Source organism: Protopterus annectens, chromosome 7.part0 (assembly GCF_019279795.1).
Source record: "Protopterus annectens isolate FY-2018-M chromosome 7.part0, PAN1.0, whole genome shotgun sequence".
NCBI classification, from domain to species: domain Eukaryota; kingdom Metazoa; phylum Chordata; order Ceratodontiformes; family Protopteridae; genus Protopterus; species Protopterus annectens.
The window spans coordinates 1,126,626,171-1,126,640,429 of record NC_056739.1 but is presented as its reverse complement, the minus strand read 5'-3'; the positions used below and the strand labels follow the sequence as shown (position 1 = coordinate 1,126,640,429).

Genomic DNA, 14,259 nt, shown 5'->3' with positions numbered 1-14,259 from the left:
GATATGATAAAAATGGCCACTGTGATTTGTTCATTTATTAAGGATAATGTAGTGAACTACTCAAAGAAAGGAATGCATATTTGTCTTTATAGTTTATGCAGTGTAAACTGTATTGTAGTTTTGTTATATAGGCACAGGATGTTCTTATACTGTGTCAAGTTTTGTCAAATTCCCTTCTAAACTTAATCACCTTCTGGAACGCACCTCTCTATCCCAGAAAGAGAAAGGCAGACGGATAAACCTTGACTTCTTTGTGTAACAGCATGACATAACATAACTTTCAGATTTAATCTTTAGTCAATGTAGAATTTCTTAAAACATCCTTCTACAAATATCCATTGACTTGGCTTTCAATAAAATATATGTTTACCTCTTACTTAATGTATAACAAGATGTCACAGTAGAGTCAACAAATGTGAAAAAGACTCTAATCTTACCCAATGTGGTAGTAATATCTGATCTATACTCATTGGAGCACAAACGTAGTAAGAAGCTTGACTTCCCCGACCCTGCATCTCCGGCCAGAACCAACCTGTACAGTGGGCCGTGGTTTTGGGAGACTTCAGGAGACATTTCTACTTCTACTTTCTGTTTTAGAAAAGAATAAAAAAAAGACAGCATTGATACTAGTACAATATTTTGATATTATATTTTTAACCAAAATTCACATTTTGCCATAAGAAAAGGATATGACTTTAAAAGGACCAGACATGGACTTCTTTCCCTCAAACCATAATGTATGTACGACAGTAAATAAACTATAATTATAAAATGTAGAGTATTTCTCTACTGAATGATCTGATACTATGATCAGCATCTTTAGCTACATCTTTCAAGCAAATGTAGCAGCCAGCTGTTTCATCACCTTTATAACTTAGTATAAGAAGTTCCTGTGGTAACACCTTAGAACTTGAAGGATAGTTAAACTTTTCCACAGAAATACTTTTTATATGATTTCCAAAAGTGAAGGCAAATTCACTGACAAGGTTTTTAATTGTGGAGTAAAGCACAAATTAATTTTCTAGTGCAAGATGGACATGGCATGTTTTGTTTGTTTTCAGTCACAAAAGAGTTCTCTGTTTTTGCGTCAGAAAAAATCATCCTGTACGATGGGACAGAATTGCTGTTTTTTTTCCCCCAACTACTTGCCAACCATCAACTCCCTGTGTTCTATTGGCCATTCATTCCTATCAGGATGTGAGCCTTTCCTAGCCCATTCATTCTGTGAGAGGTGAAAGTTCATCACAGGGCATCATTCTGGCAGCCATTATGGGTTATTCTGCTTATGGCCCTAACCCCATCCTTTGGTGGCTGACATCAGTATCTGTGTCACTGTGGAAGAACCAGTTATGCCCTTCCTCAACATGTGCATGCTTCCTTACACACGCTCATCATCAGCTTGGCTAACCTAAGCTCACATCCCCAGTCTACAGCTCTATTCATCATCTGCAGGCTTCAGTCTGCATGGTAGTAATTGGCAAACCAGGACCACCAATGTCTTCTCCCCCAGGATGGGTAAACTGGCATTGGCCACCCACTCCCATCATCCCTCACCCAATTTTTCCAGTACTTTGGCCACTAATGGAACCCAGGTTGCCTAGGGTGTAGTCAGGGATTCAGCTCTCTATGCCACAGAGCCAAGGCAATTACTGAGTTTTGGAATTCATGTGCTGTTCTGTTTAGTGGACAGCTGGACAACTGTAGATTACTGCAGTACTGTTTTTGCAGGTATAAGCTGAGTACGAGCTAAATAGAGTTTCACTGTCATCCAGAATTATGATTGTCAAACGTGTAACCAGGAAAGTTACAGCTAAATATGACATTATTAGAAACCCATTTCATTAATGTGAAATATTTACTCTATCAAAGTGTTATAAATAAAATTAGTCTATGTTATTATAAATAAATGTTTTGATTAATTTATAATGCATTATGTAATGGCTTGCAGGAGATACTGTAATCATGTTTCATAAATGAAGTGCTTCATTATTCAGTAGAATTACATATAGAAATATCTTTCTGGCTGCCATATGTTTGCACTACCTAACAACATGAACACCTTGTGTTTAATCATCATGATATTTCTTCTAGTGTTTACACATTTTCTCATCAAATTGGTGTTGTCTATCTCTAAATGGGTAGCATTTGGTGATTTTAAAACACAGGTGAATGAGGAGTCAATAGCTCTTATGAAAAAATAGTTTGTATTGTGTAAGGGTTTGGGTTTATGCTGATTGTAACCTCTGCTTCCCATCAACATGGACATACTTGGGACTTGCTTTTCCATCCTTGTGTCATGACCAGTGACTTTGTGGTGCAGCCTGTCATTTTTTTCTTCTGTCTAGTTCATTTTTGTGCTTATCAACATGGGAGGAACCTCATGGTCTCGGGATGGCACAATGCTGGAATTTTTGTTTGGCCACCTCCGACTTGTACCCCCTGTCTTGCTCTGATTCTTTCAGGAAAGCAGTTCAAGTAATACAGATGAGGTTGTTTAGGTCTAATATTCTCACTGGATTTTGATGCCCGTTGTCAAGCATGCCTGGTTTATTCCATGGAATGTGAGCCATGTTATTATTCTGAGTTCTATACATTAATGAAGGCTGTATAAAGACTTGACTTGGACTGACATCACACTCATCTGCTTGATGACAGACATCTGTAAGGCAAACATTATTCTGTCTGGTAGGTACCTCTCAACCGTACAGATTTTCGCAGAATGTACAGATTTTTGGCTCATATTTTTGGCCTGTTCCTCTTTTTTCCTGGCAAATCACTGGGATGATCTCAGGATTGGAGTCACTAAATAATGACATACATTTGAGTTTCAAACTTCAAATCCTTCAGAAAATGTATATTAAAACAATTCATGTTACCCTAGCAACTTTCTAAGTTTATAAGAGCAATATTTAAAATATGTCCCTATTTGTACCCCCATTTTGTCAAGCTTTGTCCAGATTTTTTGCATTAACAAGTTGAGAGGAGCTCTCCCCGATTAAATTGTTGCATTTGTCTTAGCTGATCTCTGCAGCAGCTGATCAGTGAGTGGCTTTTTTTCTGGGTGGTGGGGAAGATCTACAGGCCAGACTGTCTTGCCATTTTGAAGACTTTTTTAGTTCTAAAGACTGTGACCTGATTAAAATGATTTTAATTGTGTTGTTGCCAGCATGTACTAAGCAACCTATGCACTTGACTCCTGTCTGACTAGACTGGAGACTTCCTGTCTGATGATGTTGGGCTCAGTTTTTACTAGCCTGTCTCAACCTTCCTTACATATGTTTTTTCCCCAGCTATACTTAAATAAAGCATTAGGTACACTGACTCTAAAAGGGGGTTTACATCCTGTCATAATGGAAAATTACTATCAAATCAAGCTTCTTATTTACTAGTAACGTTTTTGGAGAAGATGCTGTGCAAAGCTGGATTCTTAACATTTACATTCTATTCCAGTCGGGTGAGTCAAGGCATAGCACTGAGATGATCCAGACAATGGGATTAGTGATCTTTGAATTGAGAGAGAAACTTGCTTGATTTCTTATTGACATTGATTATGACATATCATGGTATCCATTTGGATTATTTGCAACTCTTCTTCTTCTTCATATAGTTTAATATGTGGCATTCTGTAGAGTTTTATTCTGGCCCCTTTGTTGTTCTCTGCATATTTTTCCTTATGAAAACATTTGTGATGTTTGCATACCTTTACTATGCTAATAATATTCAACTCTAGCTCTCCTTCCCTCAGGAGTATATATCTGTAGTAATTTCACTTGATGATTTTCAATGCTTCCACAGATGAATGATTAGATACTGTCTGAAGCTCAGCACTGCCGGACAGACATCATGGCTATTCATACTAGTTTTCTGGATTTCAGTGCACCCAGATTTGTACACTAGCATTACCTATGGTGGTAGGTGACTGAAATTACTGTCTAAGTTGCTAACATAGGAATGGTCATCAGTAACAGAATAATGAGCTAGATGCCATCTGTCTTCCAGCCCTCCTATTTCTACAGTAGGAAGATTGCCCTTGCTAAGCAGCTTATTTCATCTAAATTTGTCTCAGTGGTTGTGCTTGTTTTGGTTTCATCTCATTTATACTATTGCTACTCCCTGTATCTGGTACTACTTCACTCAGAACTAGAACCCCAGCTTGTGTGAAGTCTGTACATGGGCTACTTACATGTGTTTCTTGACACTACCACATTACACTTGTTCTTCATAGTCATCACTGGTATCCAGTTCAGTATTGTATCATTTGTAGAGATCTGGTTATGGTTTACTTGGTCTATGACATCTATATCTAGGTGATACTGGCATGATTAGCACTTTTCTCATGGCCTGCTGTCTGCCACTATGGGGCTGTTGGTGATTTAAAGACTGTAGGTGTAATTTTGTGTGAATTTTTCTTTTGCATGTTAAGGCCTACACCATTCAGATATACTGTCATGGTAACAGAGGAAGCTCTTCATACTACACTTGAGTATGGGAGAAAAGGGAAAGACGTGCCATGCTGGTCCATAAACAGAACACACTGATACACAGAGGTGATTTTTTTTCAAAAACATTTTTATTTTGTTTTCATCATAAACATACACAAATGTACATATAGCAAATACAATAAAACAATAACAAAACTATTTACAATGTTTACATTAATCCATGATAAACAATCATTTTATCCATGAGAAGTTATCAGTATTTGTTCAAAAGGTTAGTTTTTACCATACTATTTTTTTATGAGTAATGTTATGAGTTCTATAACAATTGGTTTGCAGTTCTTTTTTATAAACAACTTTTGCTAAATTAACAAAATCTTTAAACATCAAATCTTGTTTACTTTTTCAGTTCAAAGTAAAAACTTTTCTGGCAATTGCAAGAATTGACCAGAGTAACTGAATCTGAGATTTAGGTATTACATTAAGTATAGGAACACTGAATAGGATTAGTGACTTAGAAATATGATAGTTATCAGACCATAAAGCATTTACAAAATATCTGAAGTCTTTCCACTATTGAACAACATTTCTACATTCAATGAACATGTGAACCCATAAGTAATTCATCACATTTCCAACATTTACTTTCACTGTTTTTGAGTATAGGATTTATTTTATGTGGAGTATAGAAACTCCTAGTCATAAATTTCCATGTATACAATCTCGAATATAATGAAGAGAGATACCATACGTAGAATTCAATAACAATTTTTTGGATTCATCATATATTTGTTCTCCATTAATCTTTACATAGTAATTCCACAAATCTGAGTCAAACTTTAGAGTGTCTTCTCTTAGTATCTTATAGATAGGTGAGATACTTAATTTTTGATTATCTGTCTTTTCAAAACACCTAATAAAAAGCTGAATCAAACTAGGTATAGATTCAGTCTCTAGGTTGATTGATACTCTCATTTTGTTTTCTATAAACTGCTGTAATCAGTGTATAAACAACCATCTGTCTTGACTATTATCAAAACTACATAAAAGAGAGTTTAGTGGTTTAATACACTTATTTTCAATAAACTGATGTCAGAATATCAAGTTATTTTCCTTTAATTATTTCATTGCATTGATGTTGAAATAATCTATGCAATCAGGGGAGTATTCTATAGGGAATATAAGAAATAAAAATTGTTTAACGTTGCAATTGCAATCAATTATATCCCTAAGGTTATTAAATATTTGATTAATGCCATAAGAAAAATGATCAAACTTCTTATTAAATAAAAAAAATTCATGTAAAAGCCAATTAACTCTACTTATTCCATATTGTTCCTTAAATTGATTTTCTATAGTTCTGACATCAGTTATATAAATCTCATGTATTATTTTCTAGCCAGATATATAGGTAGGTGTGATCCAATGTAATATTACATTAAATATAAATGATTTGGAATAAAGATCTAAGCTAGGGAATGCTATCCCATTACTGTTCCAAGCTCTAATGTGCCATTTATATGCAATCCTAGGTTTTAAGGGAACCATAAAATTTTAAGTTGAATGGAATCTAATTTTTTAAATAAGTTTGTTTGGGGGGGTAATATCAATGACTGTATATTAAACAAAATTTTAGGTAAAATTATCATTTTAATTAAAGAGAGCCTACCATCCATTCTGAAGAACATTTTATTCCATCTTTTGATCAGTTCACTAATGGTGGTTACTAAATTGTTGTAGTTTAATTTAACAGACTCTTTCCATATACTCTTTATACTGACACCCAAATATTCTAATACTTAATTCTCCCAATTAAACAGGCTATTCTCTCTTAGGTTTTTGTTGATCTTTTTGTTAATTAGTAATGGTTTGGATTTATTATGATTAAATTTAAGCCCTGAAATTCTTTCAAACTTGCTTAAGGTATTTATAACATCATACAAAGAACCATCAATATCACCCAACGTTAGCAACATATCATCAGCAAATAATTGTATCTTAGGGAAATAGTCCTTATTAATCTGAAAGCCTTTTATAATTTTCTTGTTTCTGATATATGTAGCAAAAGGTTCCATTGCAAGAGCAAACAATAATGGTGACAAAAGACAACCTTGTCTAGCTCCCTTGAGGATTTCTAGTGGTGAGGATAGACATGATCCAGTTTTTACATAAGCTTGTGCCCCACTATAAATTTTCATTAATAACTTGACAAAATCTGAGAAGAATTTAAAACCAATCAGAATTCTTTGTAGATAAGACCAACTAATATAATCAAAAGCCTTTTCTATGTCTAGGCTGATAATAGTTAGTTATTTTTTTGTATTTGCATGCTGTGTCTACTAATGGCAGTAATTTAATAATGTTATCTTGCACTTTTCTATGAAGAATGAACCCTGTCTGGTCATTATGTAGTAGATTAGGTAATATTTTCTTTATCCTAAACCATGCATTCTTGCAGGTGCTCATAGAGTGCCTTTGTAAGGGATTCAGCAGCTTGGACAGCATTGTCCTTTAGCATGGGGGCTGTGAACCTTTCCACCTCAGTCTTAAGTAACATGAAGTTTGATTTTGAAAAGTTTTTCACAGTGGTTTCCTTAATTGGGGGTGGGGGCGGAATGTGGATATCCAGAGTGATTAGTCTATGGTCTGATCTAACCAGCAAGGGGTTAACCTCCAGGGTAGAACACCGGTCGCTCATGTTGGTGATGACCAGGTCCAATATGTTGTCACCTCTGGTGGGGGTGTTGACCAGTTGATTCAGGGCATTCAAGTTTATAAATTCTAGGAAACGTTGGGCAAGGGAGTTAGTACTTGAGTAGTTCTCCCAGTTAATGTTTGAGTAACTGAAATCACCAAATATTAGGCCATTTGGTAGGACCTTCATATTTTCCAGTGTCTCCAGAAATGTGGAGTGGGGGTCCTGGGTCATGGTGGGTGATCTGTAGCAAGCTACAAATTGAACTGAAGTTTTTCCCATTGTTAGTTGCACATGGATGATCTCTGAGGCATTGTGCTGCATCACTAACCTGGAGGTGTGGGTATCCTTGATGAATATGGATACACCCCCGCCTTTTATGCTTCAGTCTGGGTTCTGTGGCCGAAAAGTATGGAATGAGTTATAGCCTGGTAGTGCTGGGGTGCTCTCTGGAGCCTTAAACCAAGTTTCTGTTACTGCACGGATATCTTTGTTCTCTATACTGAGGAGTGCCTTGAGTGCATGCATTTTGAGGTTTAGACTTCTGGTGTTGAGTAGCATTACCCTTAGTTTTTGGTTACTTGTGCTATTTATGGTGGTGGGTTTGTCTTTTGAGCCTTGCCTAAAAAAGGCACTATGGGGGCGGCAAAAGCCTTGGCCAGTATTTGAAAGCCTAAGGGTGACAGGTGCAAGCCATCTCTTGCGAAGCAATGTGGCTTGTCAAGCATGTCATCCCAGGTGGACAGATACTGGATCCCCTTTGAATGACACCAGAAACTTAGCCAATTGTTGAAATTAATCATTTTTTTCTTTATACTGTGGCATAATTCTTGGTGATGGCAGGATGCTGCTCAGGGTCAGGGTCAAATCGGTCTGGGCTACGTGACCAGAGAGCTCTTCCATGTCTCTTTTCATGTAGTCCAGGGAGGTAAGTCTCAGGTCATTCACACCAACATGGATAATGACAGAGTCATATTTGTACTTGTTCTGGAGTGATCTAAGTGCTTGTGTTATGTGGCGGATCCTGGCACCCGACAGGCAGCTAACTGTAACCTTCTCCTTGTCCAGACTATAGAGTCGCCTATTACTAGTGTGTTGGTCAGTCATCTAGCTAACATTTTTCATGTAAGGATCTGTTGAATATATATATATATATATAAAATTATATATATATATATATATATATATATATATATATATATATATATATATATAGAGCACTTATTACAACATAACTATTACATTTTGCAATTATACACATATTACTCATTTGTATTAACAATATCTATGTTGACTTCTTTTATCAGGAAGGGGGGACAACCCTCTGTTTAGTTACTAAAGGTTTAGTTATATAACATGTCTGATGTTAATATGCATAATGAGTTTTCTAATGCAACTCCTAGTTCATTTGATGTCATTTAGTTATTATTGAATCTGCAGAATGTATACATCTATAAGAGAACATAGGCATTTTCAAACACTTAGTTAAACACTTTTATCAGAACAAATTATTTATCATATAAAGTATCTAGTAAAGGATAACAGAATTCTTTTCTCTTGAAATTCTAAGTACAACCATTTAACAAGTTCAAAAGGTCAAATGATGTCATCACTGTTGTTTCTTCAAGGTGCAGCTTCATAAACTTGTTAAAAAGTATCTAAACAGGCCCATGCACAATAGAAGTTGTCTCTAGTGAAAAAAATCATTTTTGGTGGAAAATTCAGGTCTTGAAGCTTTTAGAGTTTACAGAAAGCAAAAAAAGAAAGAAAAAATGCTCAAGCTGCCTTGTCAGTGCATATCATGAACCTCCACAATGAGAACAGTCACACAAACTACCAGTTTTCTTACAAAACTTCAACATCATGAAAAAATTAACCCTTTCATATAAAAACATTTATTTAGAAGTAACATCGGCCTCAAATCAGAAATCATATTACAACATTTCAGTCATTTACCCACCAGTTAAACAGGCCAGAGAGAGAGGAAAAAGGAACCTAGTATGTGTGTGTGTGTGTGTGTGTGTGTGTGTGTGTGTGTGTGTGTGTGTGTGTGTGTGTGCGTAGTGTGTGTATATATATATATATATATATATATATATATATATATATATATATATATGGGTCTAAGACTATTCACTGAAAGCACATTTCACTGAAACATATTTGACTGTGCACAATTCACTGAAAGCTCAATTCACTGAAAACACAATTCACTGAAACACATTTCACTGATATATGTCCTTTTCCCCACTGTAGTGCGAACCTGAAATTAATATATATAGTAAGTGGATGTGGGGGGGGGGCAATATTTTAAATATTTTGAACTATATGCATGGATACTTGTGATTCCAATAAGTTATTCTTTTCTGAACATAATATATATCCAATGCCCCCAACACCCCCCTTACTATATATACTAACTCCAGGTTTGCACTACAGTGGGGAAAAGGCCAAATATAACTTTAAGTGAAATGTGTTTCAGTGAATAGTCCTAGACCCATACGTATCTATCTATATATATATATATATATATATATATATATATATATATATATATATATACATATACATATAGGTCTACTTCAGTAGACCGACAGTACATAAGAATGACATTCACAACACCGAGACCAGAAGACTGACAATGGAAATAACCGACAGTACGAAATCCCGATGCTGAAAACACAGACATGTGAAACGAGTGCGACTGTGTAAGTATGCGATAGTGACGGACGTTAGGGTGCGGTTAAGGTAAGTGTGCGATAGTGACAGACCTTAGGGTTAGGGTGCGGTAAGGTAAGTGTGCGATAGTGACGGATTTTAGGGTTAGGGTGCGGGTAAGGTAAGTGTGTGATAGTGACGGACCTTAGGGTTAGGGTGCGGGTAAGGTAAGTGTGCGACAGTGACGGACCTTAGGGTTAGGGTTTGGGTTAAGGTTAGTGCATAGATAGCTGTGTATGTAAGGTTTAGTGTAGGTTTGTAAGGTTTTTGGTGTACTTGTGTTGTGTGTGTGTGTTGTGAGTCGGTGTTATAGTGTTCGGTAATGTGGACTGTTGGTTTTGTGTGGTGTCGGCGTTTTGGCTGTCGGGTTTGTGGTGTGTCGGTGTAGTGTTGGGAATACATATATATATATATATATATATATATATATATATATATATATATATATATATATATATATATATATGTGTGTATATATATATATATATATATATATATATATATATATACACACACACACATATATATATATATATATATATATATATATATATATATATAAACATATATTTAGCTATCTATAAAACACCATTAATGTACTGTAGTAATGTTTAAATGTATCTAAACAAAGAGTGTAAAACATCTAGTTAGAAACACTAATCTGAAACACCCTGTTACCCCACCACTAACCCACTAGAAAAAAATCACTTTGGTATTAAGTCAAATTATACTATTACTGAAGAATTAGAAGATATACGTCATTTGTAGTTATTTAAAAGGGAAACGTATGTAAAGTACTTATAATAGGGAAAAGAGAGAAAAGGAACATTGGTAGCAAAAGAGAATAAGAAGAAAGAAGAGAGAGAGAGAAAGAGAGCAAATGTTATTTAAATAGTACTATATGTAATTAGAAGAAGCAGATATAAAAAGGGAAAGAGAAAGTTAATAATAAAAAGGATTCACATTACCTTACAGCATAGATACTTTCCAGAATCAAATATATTATGATTCATAAAACAAAGTATTTAAAATTAGAAGGAATTTATTCATTTATCCTTTAGTTTCTTAGTTTTGTTTGCTTTTTCCTTCACAGACCATCCATTGTTTGTTGCCTGTCTCTTCAAACTCTGGTATGACCTTCCATTTCTTCTATGTCTGACAGTATTTTCTTCTTTTGGATAAATTCTACTGCTTCTTAAAGGGAATCAAAGATCTTCATTCCTTTTGGCAAGGTGATATTTATTCTTGCAGGAAAAAGAATTTGAGCTTTAATATTGGCTTTTTTTTAAGGAAACACTCCTTTCTTCTGAATATGACTGTAGAGGTACAGTCATTGCTGAAATGAATAACTTTTTCATCCTTCTTGACAGGGGAATTAGTCCAAGCTGATTTCAGCACTAAGTCTTTGTCTTGCAAGGAAAGAAATCTAACTATAATAGACCTAGGGTCAAGATGAACTCAGAGATGAAACTGGATTTGCCAGGGACCGATGAGCCCTCTCAATTCCAAAAGACAGGTATTCAGGCATGTTTAGGGCTGATGAAAAACAGTTATTGAGGAATCATGTCAGCACCTTATTCTTTCTCAGGAATTCCATATATGCTTATGTTATTCCTCCTTGATCTACTTTCAAAAGCTTCCAGTTTCTCAATCAGCCTGGTGTTTTGTTTCAAAAGAAATTAATTTTGATGTTCATTTTCTGTCCCTCTAGTATCTAGGTCAGTTACTGTTTCCTCTAAAGCAAGAATCTGTTCAGATTGTTTTTTTACTATTCCATTTAGAAGTTCCAGTTGTTTACTGCATTCTTGTTTGATAATATCCATTTTGTTTTTGAATTTGTCCATTTTTAGTGACAGTTCTTGGATGTTTGTTATTATAAGATGTAGTTCTTTCTTCACTGCACTTTCCTGGTGTGGGTTCTTCGAGTTGCTCATCTTAAGATCTCCAGTAGAAAACCTCTTGACAGGAATAATTAAAAAATTCTCTTGACTATGTACTAACTTTTAGAAAATAATAAAGAGTCTATGTTAATCTAACTAGTATTACTCTAATCAGTATAGTGTGCTAACTGCAATATTTTTATGTATTTTTATTTTAGTTATGATGTAGACAACATGCTCTGCTACCTGCAAAACACTACAATACAGTTCATGTGCCTATCGCATTCAGTACCTCCAAGGCCTGAGTGGTAAATTTAACTGCATTTGGCAGCTTAGTATTGAGGATTAAGACAGTGATCAGCTAATGAGCTACATCCTGTTGTACAAGGTTTGATTCCCCTAACTTCTATTTGCGTACTGTGACCATGCAAGAGACGCTTAACCACATAGTTCTCCAAGGTTACCCCTGAGAAGAGGTTTGAATATAACTGGTTTATCTAGTCAACAAATTAATAAAATTAAGTAAGAAATACAAAATAACTTAAACTGCCCACTAGTGTTTGCCATACTACTTCTAGGTAAGAAATGGTAAACAACCTAGCTGCATTTTGAAGTATACAGGCTCACAAATGACTAGACAAACTTTGATTCTGCCTAATGCATAGTTTGTCATTTTCTTTAAAAGAAAATACTTAGCTTTGCTGGAAAGCCAAATATTTATTTTGATCTGATTTTGTGAAATAGGGGAGTTAAACAAATTTGACAGTCAGATGGTGGGTGGAAGCTTGGACTGTTAAAAAAAGCTCGGGATCGGGTTACTTTTATTAAATTTGGTGTTATGTGACATCAACTAGTTGCTTTCAATTCAGTGTGCTGCATTACATACCTAGATAAAACAGTGTCCTGAAACCACAAAAATATGCTCCATTTCTAGCCTACTGCACTGTTTAAGATCTCTGTACTGTAACTTCTTACATATTTCACATCATACTGTATTCCTTACGCCAGAATCTGTTATTTTTCTATTAATTTGGCTCTGTAACTCTTAATTTGTAATGTTAGCTAGTTTACTATTGTAGCTGAGGTCTGAAGAAGGGGACAATGATCCCGGACACAAGGTGTTAGGAGGCATGATTGGGATATGCCCTTGATCTATAGTGTGGTATCGGCATTCATTGCTGTACCAATGTTTCTGAATGGTGATTGCTTTTGTAGCCAAGACACATTACTGAAGAATATCAGCCTTTCATGTGTGGTATAAGTTGTATCAATACCACTTGCTTAAAAGGTCTTAAGCAGTTTGCAAAAGCAGAATGAGATGTTTTTTTTTTTTTTTGCTCCTCAACTTCAGAGTTGAGGGGTGCAAATTGGGAAGAACCAAAAACAGACCTGGCTTCTTGGCTTGGACTACTATATTTGGAGAACAGATCTCTTTTTTTTTCCTTTGCTCTACAATATAGAGTCATTGGGCAACAGACTGGAAACAGCACCAGGCTTTGGATGAGCAATCTACTGCTCTGTGTTACTTTGATAATGAAGGTATTTTACTTCTACAGCATAAGTACAGAAATGGAAACTTTTTTTGTGGGTTAGGGTTATAGGATCATAGGTAGACATTGACATACATTCAGGAAGAACATTGAGACCCTAGCCCAATTTTCCAAGTGCCCTAGGCCGGACCCCATTCTGGTTTAATGACTTACACAGGGTTGCACAGTAGGCAAATGGTGACTGAGGAAATAAAACATTGCACTACAGAAGTACCTTGTTAGCAGCTTATATCCCTTGTACTACATTACAGTTATGTTGGTTAGCGTATAAAAAGAATTGTTGTTAGATTGGATCTTCTTGGGAAATGAGACAAATTATTAAACATGTATATGCATAAATGCATACATTAATGGAATTCAAATGTCATTAGTCAGTCATTTCATTTAAATCATGACACCATCCCATCCCAGATGCAATACAAAATAATTAAAGGGAACTCTGTTTCAAACTAAAAAGTAATAGAATGACAGGCCTTGCTTAGCAGAAGTGATTTACCTTTGGTGAGAAAACGGGAAGCCGTTTCCGTGAAGATGCTACTGAACTTCCCCGACTTGCAGGTCGTGATGGTTTCCAAACACCAGATGCTGTGTCTGCCTCTACATTGAACTCAGACTTTACATCAGATACCTGCAACAAAATAGAATTGTACTTAAAACACCAAAAAAACAAAACAGGTACAGTTAGGTTCCATTTTTTTCTTATGTAGCAGTATACATGCATAAACAGCAGATAAGGCTGAGGAAATTACGTACAGGCTATGTGGTTGAGATACATCTACAAAAGAAGTAAAAGAGCAGTATTAATTTATATAACGATTACTGCAGCTACATGTTCTGATGTGTGATAAAAAACAAAATGGTTGTGTTGATTATGGATATATGCAAAAATAAGCAAATTGAAATAACAAGATCCCCTCTCATTTCACTATATAAGAAAAGTAATAAAATGTTGGTATCTTCTGGTTGCATTCAATAAA

The 14,259-nt window shown here is 35.3% G+C and overlaps 1 protein-coding gene across 2 annotated transcripts in view; it reads right to left on the bottom strand.

Moving 5' to 3' along the window:
• Positions 1–14,259, bottom strand: part of LOC122806901 (ras and EF-hand domain-containing protein-like) — a 502,021-nt gene that overhangs the window by 48,697 nt on the left and 439,065 nt on the right. For both annotated transcript variants that reach the window (XM_044077705.1, XM_044077706.1), the window contains 2 exons: positions 13,779–13,910; positions 438–588 (listed from right to left, as the gene is read on the bottom strand). In XM_044077705.1, coding sequence (XP_043933640.1) covers positions 438–588; positions 13,779–13,910 — 283 coding nt within the window. The remainder of the gene's footprint in view (positions 1–437; positions 589–13,778; positions 13,911–14,259) is intronic.